At 31.5% G+C, this 11,409-nt stretch overlaps 2 protein-coding genes across 3 annotated transcripts; both read left to right on the top strand.

The window, feature by feature from the left end:
- Nucleotides 1–4: 4 nt before the first annotated feature.
- On the top strand, nucleotides 5–1,594 carry LOC124493818 (uncharacterized). Its single transcript, XM_075731699.1, has 2 exons — nucleotides 5–237; nucleotides 296–1,594. The coding sequence occupies exons 1-2, from the start codon at nucleotides 121–123 to the stop codon at nucleotides 1,568–1,570; spliced, it is 1,392 nt and encodes a 463-aa protein (XP_075587814.1). The 5' UTR covers nucleotides 5–120; the 3' UTR covers nucleotides 1,571–1,594.
- Nucleotides 1,595–2,147: 553 nt separating this feature from the next.
- On the top strand, nucleotides 2,148–9,149 carry sxc (O-linked N-acetylglucosamine (GlcNAc) transferase sxc). Of its 2 annotated transcripts, XM_047057451.2 has the most exons (8): nucleotides 2,148–2,584; nucleotides 2,662–2,812; nucleotides 2,880–3,123; nucleotides 3,186–3,254; nucleotides 5,746–7,792; nucleotides 7,851–7,981; nucleotides 8,058–8,434; nucleotides 8,560–9,149. In XM_047057451.2, the coding sequence occupies exons 1-8, from the start codon at nucleotides 2,548–2,550 to the stop codon at nucleotides 8,714–8,716; spliced, it is 3,213 nt and encodes a 1,070-aa protein (XP_046913407.2). In that variant the 5' UTR covers nucleotides 2,148–2,547; the 3' UTR covers nucleotides 8,717–9,149. The 2 variants fall into 2 exon arrangements, with proteins under 2 accessions (XP_046913407.2, XP_075587811.1); XM_075731696.1 differs by lacking the exons at nucleotides 2,148–2,584; nucleotides 2,662–2,812; nucleotides 2,880–3,123; nucleotides 3,186–3,254 and adding an exon at nucleotides 3,265–4,981.
- Nucleotides 9,150–11,409: the final 2,260 nt, after the last annotated feature.

Genomic DNA, 11,409 nt, shown 5'->3' with positions numbered 1-11,409 from the left:
CAATTGTAATTTTTATTACCCGATAGATGGCAGTAAATTGAGTCATTATACTTTATTTATATATAACATGTGGTTTCGAGACATGTGGTGTTTTTTTTTGTCGATTGAATTACAATAACCATGATTGTACCGGCTTCATCATCATCTCGAGATCGCGAAAATCTTGATGAATATCAACAACAATACAATAGATCGACAAATCAATCAAATATGAATGGAAACGATTACTTTGATCAGGTAAAATTTAGCATTTTTCAATTGTTTTGATTTTAATTTGTATTTGATTCATTTTTAGATATTCAAATCTAATGATCATCATAACGACCATTATCCAATGATTCACATCGAAATGGATGAATTAGAAAAACTTTTTGATAATGTTGAATCGAAATTTGATTCCATCTTGGAACATATCGAATCGTTGATTATGAATTCCATTCGGCAACAACAGCAACCATTCGATTGTCAACAAGTTGAACAAACGCCGGCTCGATCGAATGTTTTGTCTTTCGATCACGATTATTTCCATATTGATAACGGCGATGACAACACGCTAGAATTTGTGGATCAATCAACCATTTCGTCATCGAAAGAGACACGTGATTTATGCATCAATCCTAAAGATTCAGTTATCACCATCAGTTATGACAATCCAAATGATGAAATTGACGACGATGATATGAATATAATTCAAAGTCATTCGGAACAACAAAATTCATCATCATCAAACGAAAATTTAATCACAAAGAATTTGACTAAAAATAAGAAATTTCCTTGTCCAAATCGATCGAATGTTTTGTTTTTCGATCACGATTATTTCCATATTGATAACGGCGATGACAACACGCTAGAATTTTTGGATCAATCAACCACTTCGTCATCGAAAGAGACACGTGATTTATGCACCAATCCTCAAGATTCTCTTATCACCATCAATTATGACAATCCAAATGATGAAATTGACGACGATGATATGAATATAATTCAAAATCTTTCGGAACAACAAAATTCATTATCATCAAACGAAAATTTAATCATAAAGAATTTGACTAGAAATAAGCAATTTCCTTGTCCAAAATGTTCATTTGGATTTGATACATCGCGTAATCTTGATAATCATTTGAAAACACATCAACCTGGTAATAAATATCTGTGTTCGTTTTGTGGTAATCGATTCAAATTTAAATCAAAACTCATCATACATCGTCGTATACATACAAATGAACGGCCTTTCAAATGTCAAGAGTGTGATGCTTCTTTTACTGATAACTCTAATCTGATCTGCCATCGTCGTATACATACTGGTGAACGGCCATATAAATGTTCACATTGTAATGCGACCTTTACTCAGAACTCTAATCTAATCCGCCATTGTCTTATACATACTGGTGAACGGCCATATAAATGTTCACATTGTAATGCGAACTTTACTCAGAGCTCTAATCTGACCAGCCATCGTCGTATACATACTGGTGAACGGCCATATCAATGTTCACATTGTAATGATAAATTTCGCGTTAAACATATTCTTAATATTCATATAAAAAGCAAACATTCTGATGTTGAATAATTATAATTTTTTATTCTTTTCAATTAAAACTTTGATGATAATTGTAATAAAACATTTACAATAGATGGTGCTGTTTGTGATTACATTATAAAGGTGAATTGCGCATGATCAACAAAAATAATAGTTCCCTTTTTTTTCCCCAGTGCAAGATCCATCATCATCATCATTATCGTCATCATTATCTTCATCATTAGAAATTGTATCCACCCGTTCTATATTGATTTTCGAACATGCGTATTCCATATATATATACAAACTATGTAGCCAAACTTGATTAACCTGTGATAATGTGTATTGTAGCTAATGGCGATAGAGAAAGAGACGTACTGATGTTCTCAATATATAAAAATATACAGTGTAAACACACTATCAGTCTATCAACGAATACAATTACAAATTGTGTGTTACTGCTTGATTATTAGATTTTGTTAAAATCTATCAATTAGAGATATCTGAAATATATATTGTGGTTTTTTGTAACACCGAAATACGACGATGTGAACCTTATTGTGAAGAATTTTTTTTATTTTATTTCATTTTATTATCGTAAATACACTGTATTATTATTGATATATAAAAAAAGGTGCTGAAAAGTAGAAGCATAAACGGATGTTAGAGCAAACAAAAAAAAACTATTTCAACTTTTCTCACCCTCACACACTATCCTCCCCTCTTTTTTCCCTCTCTCTCTCTCTCTCTCTCTCTCTCTTTCCTATGGTGACGGCAATAGCGTTGATTTTTTTTTTGCATTTCTCGTTTTTCTTGAATAATCATCGTTTTCGTTCGATGATGATGATGATGATGGTGGTTACATTTTTTTAATTGTCTCTGAAATCATCAATTTTTTTTATCAGTTATTTCGACAACAAAAAAACATCATCTTTTTTTTGTTGGTCAATCGATTAAAAATTTCAACAAAAAAAAAAAAACACTTCTTCGCTGCGACGAACACTGATAACAACAACATCAACATCAGAATGAATAACAATAGTTCGATGGCGGCCGCATTTCAAAGTAAGTTTTGTTTGTCTATTTTTTTCAATCAATCTGATTGATCTGATTCTATTTTACATTCGTTATTAATAAATTAGGTTTGGCCGATCTATGCCATCGTGAATATCAGACAGGCGATTATGAAAATGCTGAACGTCATTGTATGCAATTATGGCGCCAAGATACGACAAATACTGGAGTTTTATTATTACTAAGTTCAATACATTTTCAATGTCAAAATTTCGATAAGTAAGTTTCACATTTATTCGAATTCGAATTTATTCATTTTGTCAATTTTGGTTTTTTTTCCATACAGATCGGCTACATTCAGTAATTTAGCCATCAAACAGAATCCATTATTAGCTGAAGCATATTCTAATTTGGGCAATGTTTATAAACAACGACATCAATTGAAAGAAGCATTGGATAATTATCGTACAGCTGTACGTTTGAAACCAGATTTTATTGATGGATATATTAATCTTGCCGCTGCATTAGTCACTGTTGGTGAAATGGAACAAGCCGTACAAGCATATGTGTCAGCATTACAATACAATCCAGTATGTTTAATTCTCATCATACATTTGATTGATTGATTAATCTATTTTTCTATCTATTCCAGGATCTTTACTGTGTACGTAGCGATCTGGGAAATTTACTAAAAGCATTGAATCGCCTGGACGAGGCAAAGGTAAAACATTAGGAATGATGATCACGAAAATCCAATCGATTCGATTCGATTCGATTGGATTTAATTCAAAAAATTTTTTGCTGCATGCTTTTTTTAATTTTAAAATCCCATCCATTTTTCTCCTTTAATCACAATCAACCTAACCATCATCACCATCAATGTATTTTGCATGTATGCATGTGTGTGTTGAACCTTAATCCCAATCCAAACACACCATGACTTTCCTTCATGACCAATATTCCCTTTTTTTATGCATGATGATAACCAATAATTCCTTTTCCATTGTCTTGAATGTATGCTTGCATGTGCAATTTTTATATTTCGAATTTTTTTTTGGTGAAAAAAAATTTTACAATGATTCACTTGATTGATGACAACAACCAACAAGCAAAATCAATTGATTATTATACTTTTCTCTCACGGCGATGATGAATCAAATTTTCAATTGTTTTTAGGGGTGAATATGTTTAATGTTGTTCCTGATTTATGTGTCTTATATATGCCAGGAAGAAGCAATAATTTACTGCTATTTATCCTTTTCCTCCCTTCCTTAAACTTTAGAACTGATGATGATGACTTGCGATTTTAATTTGCGTTTTTCTGCTAAAGCAGCAGCATCAGCAGCAGCAGTGTGAATGTGTTTAGTGTTTTTAGAAAAAAATTTATATGCACACACACAAACAAGTGGCGTCATCGCGTATCATGCTGCGTGAATTGTGTGTTTTTAAAATTTGAACAATAAATATGGCGCGCTGCATTTTTTTTTGCTGTTGTTCTTATGCAAAGCTGTATGTGTGTGTGTGTGGGTAATCTGTTGGTTGTTTCTCTTCACAGCTATCAAACTCACTCATCAAGTGAATCTATCTTAAACGTATATATACTTGTGTTTGTATTTTAAATTCTTATATATATCATGATGATTAGGTAATTTAGAAATGATGACGATGATGATAAATCAATAACCAGGTGAGAGAGACAGAGAGCAAAAGATTAGCTTAGAGAATTATAGGCAGTTTAGATTTCAGAATATTCTTTTTTCCGAAGAATTTCTAATGATAAATAAGATTTGAGTAATAGGGTCTAGTAACTTTAGTCAGGCTATATGATTTGTTTCATACACACACACACACACACACAAAACTCAGACTTTGATTTTTTTTTTTGAAAAAAAGCTATGAAAAACCGTTTGAAATTCTATGTTCAAGTTATATTAATCAATGATTTCTTCTTTCTTTCTTTTCTTCTGTTCGGTTTTTTTTATGTGATTAAACACACGCATTCACACAGTTTATCAATCTATCTGCTTATACAGCCAGTTAAAAGAAAAAAAAGATTTTTAAAGAAAAAAAAACAGTTAAATTGTGAATCACACATATATACTCTCAATGATGACTGATATATATATATATTTATACTTAATGATGACTGAAAACTGTGATTGTGATAAATGTGAAATGTGTTCACAAACATACAAAAATTACAGCGTACATACAGGTAATGTGTCTAATATTTGGGTGTCACAATATCTCTCTCTGGTGTTTTACAACATAAGTGAACTGATCCACGATTCTGGAGCATAAAAATGGTCGTCTACATACGCATCGACGTAATTAAATCGTATTATTATTATTATTATCGGAATGAACCTGAAGATATTATTCGATTCGAATGATGATGATGATGATGAAGTACCGGATTTTAATGAAAATTTTCCAGTTTATTTCCTGGTAATGACCGCTGACCAATCGATGATGGCGTTAATCAAACGGCGTCAATCATATGCGTAAACCATTGAATGAAAAAATCAATGAAAAAAAATACCAAAATCAAAGAAAATAATCCTTGAAATGATCTCTCTTCAAAAAAAGGGTTTTTTTATATTCAATTTTTTTATATCAGAATTATTTTCCATTATTATATGTAAGTTTAGCAATTTTTTTTCCAAAAAACAATTTTGTCTAGGGATTTTAAATATGATAAAATATATTAGCCATTGATAGAAATTTTTTTTTAGATCGACAAAAACCCTCAAAAAAAAGAGAGATCATTGAAAAGGATTTTATTTTAATTTCTTTTTTTAAAACACTGTTGGCCAGAAAAATCTTGAGCGTTCAGGCGATAATTATGCGAAAAATGCAGCAGCAGCGGCGGCGGCAGCAAGCATTTTTTTTTTGCGTGCATTTTCTTTTTTTGCGGCGGCGGCATCATCAGCAGCAGCAGCTTAATGAAATAATGCAAACATGCGGCACACATTGATTGCGCGCGACCAAATAATAATTGCGCGCGGCAGCAATTTTAGCGCTAAATTAGCTCTATATATCCAAGATTTTATCTGGCCAAGTGTTATTTTTTATTTGAAATTTTTTTTAACCCATTCATTATAACCTTGCATCGATCAATTGATTTAAAAACTAATGTTTGCATTTTGTTTGTTTTTTTTTTTGGTTTTTTTATTTAAATTTCCATTTACATTTAATCCCAAATGATAAAGGCTTGCTATTTGAAAGCAATCGAAACATGTCCTACGTTTGCCGTTGCATGGAGTAATCTTGGTTGTGTATTCAATGCACAAGGTGAAATATGGCTTGCTATACATCATTTTGAAAAGGCCGTATCATTGGATCCGAATTTTTTGGATGCCTATATTAATCTGGGTAATGTGTTGAAAGAGGCAAGAATCTTTGATCGTGCCGTTGCTGCTTATCTACGGGCATTAAATCTAAGTCCAAATAATGCAATCGTACATGGAAATTTGGCCTGTGTTTATTATGAACAAGGATTGATTGATCTATCGATCGATACATATAGACGTGCTATCGAATTGCAACCGAATTTTCCCGATGCCTATTGTAATCTGGCAAATGCATTGAAAGAAAAAGGACAAGTAACCGAAGCAGAAGATTGTTACAATACAGCATTACGACTTAGTCCAACACATGCTGATTCATTGAATAATTTGGCCAATATTAAACGTGAACAAGGCTATATTGAAGAAGCTACACGTTTATATCTGAAAGCATTGGAAGTATTTCCGGAATTTGCTGCTGCACATTCAAATCTAGCATCCGTATTACAGCAACAAGGTAAACTTCATGAAGCATTGCAACATTATAAAGATGCTATACGAATATCACCAACATTTGCCGATGCTTATTCAAATATGGGAAATACATTGAAAGAGATGGGCGATATATCGAATGCATTACAATGCTATACACGAGCTATACAGATTAATCCGGCATTCGCTGATGCACATTCCAATCTAGCATCCATACATAAAGATTCTGGTAATATACCGGAAGCTATTGCATCATATCGTACTGCATTGAAATTGAAACCAGATTTCCCGGATGCCTATTGTAATCTATCACATTGTTTACAAATTATTTGTGATTGGACTGATTATGATGTTCGTATGCATAAATTGGTATCGATTGTGGCTGATCAATTGGAAAAGAATCGTCTGCCATCGGTTCATCCACATCATTCAATGTTGTATCCATTATCACATCAACAACGACGAGCAATTGCTGCACGTCATGCAGCATTATGTTTTGAAAAAATACAAATCCTACATAAATTACCATATACGTTTCCAAAAGAACATGGTGTTAAACGATTGAAAATTGGCTATGTTAGTTCCGATTTTGGTAATCATCCTACATCACATTTGATGCAATCAGTACCTGGAATGCATGACCGAAATTTGGTTGAAATCTATTGTTATGCATTATCACCAGATGATGGAACTACTTTCCGGTCAAAAGTGGAAGGTGAAAGTGATCATTTTATTGACCTAAGTTCTGTTGTATGTAATGGTAAAGCAGCTGATCGTATACATGCCGATGGTATACATATACTAGTCAATATGAATGGCTATACAAAAGGTGCAAGAAATGAAATTTTCGCTTTAAAACCAGCACCAATTCAGGTTATGTGGCTTGGCTATCCGGGTACAAGTGGTGCATCATTCATTGATTATATCATTACTGATCGTGTTACATCACCATATGAAATTGCTGATCAATATTCAGAAAAATTGGCTTATATGCCCGATACATTTTTCGTTGGAGATCATAAACAAATGTTTCCACATTTGATTGAACGTGTCATCTTGATGGATAAATCATCACCATTATCAATGGATCCAAATGAAATTTCTGATCGTAAAAATATACCAACAAGTCTGCCGGATACTGTATCCATTGTAAATGCAACTGATTTATCACCAATTATTGAAAAAGCAGAAGTGAAAAAAATTCGTGAAGTTGCCGTAGTGACAACATCACCATCGATTTCGGCTAATAATAATGAACATTCAAACAGTAGTTTGGCTATGAATAATAATGGTCATGGTTTAAATATTGTTTTATCATCACAAACGGAAAAAGTTGAAGTAGTAAAAACCGTAGTAGAATTACCGGCTACACAAGTAGTACAAGCAATGATCAGTAATGGCCATGTTCAAACATCGGTCAATGGTTTGGTCGTACAGAATGGTTTGGCCACCACACAAATGAATAATAAGGCTGCTACTGGTAAGATGAGTTGAATTTTTTTTCCACTTTTTTTTAATTAAATTAAATTTTTAAATAGGCGAAGAAGCACCAACAGCTATACTGGTGACAACACGACAACAATATGGCCTACCAGAAGATGCAATTGTTTATTGTAATTTTAATCAACTTTATAAAATTGATCCAAAAACATTGAAATGTTGGATTAATGTAGGTTTTCATATTTTTTTTTTTTTGATTTATTTTTTTCAAAATAATTTTTTACAATTGGTTTATTCATTTTCAGATTTTAAAACGAGTACCAAAAAGTGTCCTATGGTTGTTACGATTTCCGGCAGCAGGTGAAGCAAATGTACATTCTATTGCACAAAATTATGGCTTACCACCTGGACGTATTGTATTTTCAAATGTTGCTGCTAAAGAAGAACATGTACGTCGTGGACAATTGGTTGATATTTGTTTGGATACACCATTATGTAATGGCCATACAACCGGTATGGATGTATTATGGGCCGGCACACCAATGGTTACATTACCAGGTGAAACATTAGCATCACGTGTAGCATCATCACAGCTTACCTGTTTAGGTGTGCCGGAATTGATTGCCAAATCCTATGATGATTATGAAAATATTGCAGCTCGTCTTGGAAATGATCGTGATTAGTAAGTATAGTAATAATGTATTTTTTTTCTGCTATGTATGAATTTATTCATCATCATTGTTTTTTTTTTTAATTTTGTTTCAAAAATATTAAAATTTTCATTTCATTTCATTTTTTTTTTCATAGTTTAAAAGCAATTCGTGCAAAAGTATGGACGGCACGTACCGAATCCCCGCTGTTTAATGTTAAAATTTATACAAAAAATTTGGAACGTTTATATTGGAAAATGTATGAAAATTATTTGAAAAATGATACGGCACAACATTTGGTGGATTGGTGGTAATGATGGTGATGATGATGAAAAGAATATTGAAACTTTTTTTTTGCCAATATATCATACACACACCCACACACACACGAATACCGAACGCAAACACACACACACACACACAAAAACTAAATCTATATTGGAACTAAACTTTAACTATAACTAACCAACAACAAAAACAACAACACGCACACACACACACACACACACACACACAATACACGAATTCATTTTTTTCATTCTTTTTTTTTGATATACTCATTTTAGTTGATTGTCTGTTTGTTTCTCAATCATCATTATCATCGTTGTTGCATGTTATTATTCGTTTATCGTTACATCTTATATTATTATCACTAAGCTTTAGATGTAGAAATGATGGTTGGTTTTTTTTTGTGTGTGTGTGTGTAGAGATCTTTCTGTTTGTGTTTAATCTATTCACACACACACACATACACACACACACACACACCCACAAACACGCACGCATCTTATTTGCTATTTAATTCCATTTCTTGGTGTTTATGAACAACAACAACAACAAAAAAAAAAACATCGATCGATTCAATTTACACCAGAAAATATATATAAATCCTGATAATCAACAAATTTTATGAATATTCAACAAAAAATAATAATAATAATAATCAACTGATAAAAAAAAATATGAATCTAAAAGATAAATCTGGATATTCCAGCAAACAAAACAAAACAAACAAAAAAAAATGTGATTAATTTTGGCTCCAGTGTGTGTGTGTGTTGATGGTAATCCATTCATCTATTCATAAAAATTTATGGTAAAAGATAACATTCATACAGGTCCCATTGGACATTTATGGACACATTTATTGATTTGGGAATTCGGGACATTATTTTGTTTGATGACAATAACTATAAAAAAAGGCTGATGAAAAAAAAATTCAATCCACAAAATTCAATCATTTTGAATGCCATTTTTTTATTATTATTATTTTCCCATTTATCATCAAACGAAAAAAAAATCGATGATGATGATGATGATGATAATATTCATTGTTATTGATCACAAAGTATCGAACACCACATGCACATTAAATACAGTGATGATGATGATGATTGGTTTTTTTTGCTTTGCTTTGCTTTGCTGTGTTGTGTTGTGTTTATTCAGCTTGGATTATTATTGATGATATAATCTATCTATATATTCATCGATCGATTCAATATCCATTATAATTATTATTATTATCCATGACCAGATTCATTTTTGTTGCTTGAGTTATATTTGGACATTGGGATTTTTTTTTTTTGTTCTTGGAATAAAAAAAAGCCTCTCTTGACCAGCATTTGCAGCTTCATCATCACGATCTCATCAGTAGTATACAGATAGCACAGCACTTAACGGACATTTTAATTGAATCCAGTTCTTTTTTTTTGCAGTTTCAATATCAAGTTTCCAAGTGCTCTTTTGTTTGTTTTTTTTTCATTGCACACAAAAAAACATACATACATACATAGTTTCCCTCCAGGGCTACTATCATCACAATATACTACTCTATGATCTTTCTTCTACTCTATTTTGCATGATATATGATCATGATGATGATCAAATTTAAATTTGTCACCAGAAACATAAACAATGAATATTACATGATGATGACACCGTCTAGATGGCCATTATTTTTCTTCATTCATTCATTCACTTCATTTCATTTCATTTATTCTATAGAGAATTCTGAATGAAAACATTGTATTCGATTCATTGAATGAATGAATGAATTTTTTTTTTGTTTTGTTTTGTTTATTCTATTCATATGATTTGCATTTATAGTAATATAATGATGAAAAAAAACATGGTATAGAATATTCTTGCTTGAATTACTTTTTCATTTTTTTTTTTTACTGAATTCAAATGAGAATCTATGATATATGTCAGTGTGTGTGTGTGTGTGTGCTGTGGACGATAATTTATTTTTTTTTCTGTTTCGTTATCATCATCTTGATATATTTTATTATCAACTTTCTTCTTCTTTTCTTCTTTTTTGCATCACATTCGATAATTCAATGACCACATAATGACCAACCACAAATAATTTTTTTTTCCACCCCCCACTTCTTGATAATGGTCATATCTGACCACAGACACTTTTGCATTATTGTCATTGATGATGATGATGGTGACAGATAATCATGTTATTAAATTTTTTGTTGATGATGGAGCTTATCAACAACAACAACAACAACAGAAAAAAGGCTATTTCCACACAGATGCTGTTAATGCTGTTTTCTTTTCATTTTATTATTATTTTTTGAAGAAAGTTTGTTGTTTACTTTCTATATAATATATTTATATTATTATTAGTTGGCTGGTTTATGAATAATAATGATAAATATTCATCATCATCATTAAATACAAGAAGGCAAAAAAAAAATTAATAAATTGTGGTCATTATCTCATGATCATTAGACACTAAATGTCAACAACAGAGAAAAAAAAACGCTAAAAAAGAATGGCCCATTAGCAAAACAACAACAACAACAACAATATGAGCCAGTGATGCATACTGACTGTACGCGTGTTTCATTGCTACATATATACTTATCATATATAATTTGTGAATCGTTTCTATTCGTGATGATTATGATGATGATAAAGAATGCAGAAAAAAAATTCATGATAATAAAAATTATGCAAATGACTTTTAACACATACAAAAAAAACTTTTTTTCGCTTA

This window comes from Dermatophagoides farinae, chromosome 6 (assembly GCF_024713945.1).
Source record: "Dermatophagoides farinae isolate YC_2012a chromosome 6, ASM2471394v1, whole genome shotgun sequence".
Taxonomy (NCBI): Eukaryota; Metazoa; Arthropoda; class Arachnida; order Sarcoptiformes; family Pyroglyphidae; genus Dermatophagoides; species Dermatophagoides farinae.
Note: the sequence above shows the minus strand (reverse complement) of the source record. Positions and strands in the feature narration are given on the sequence as shown.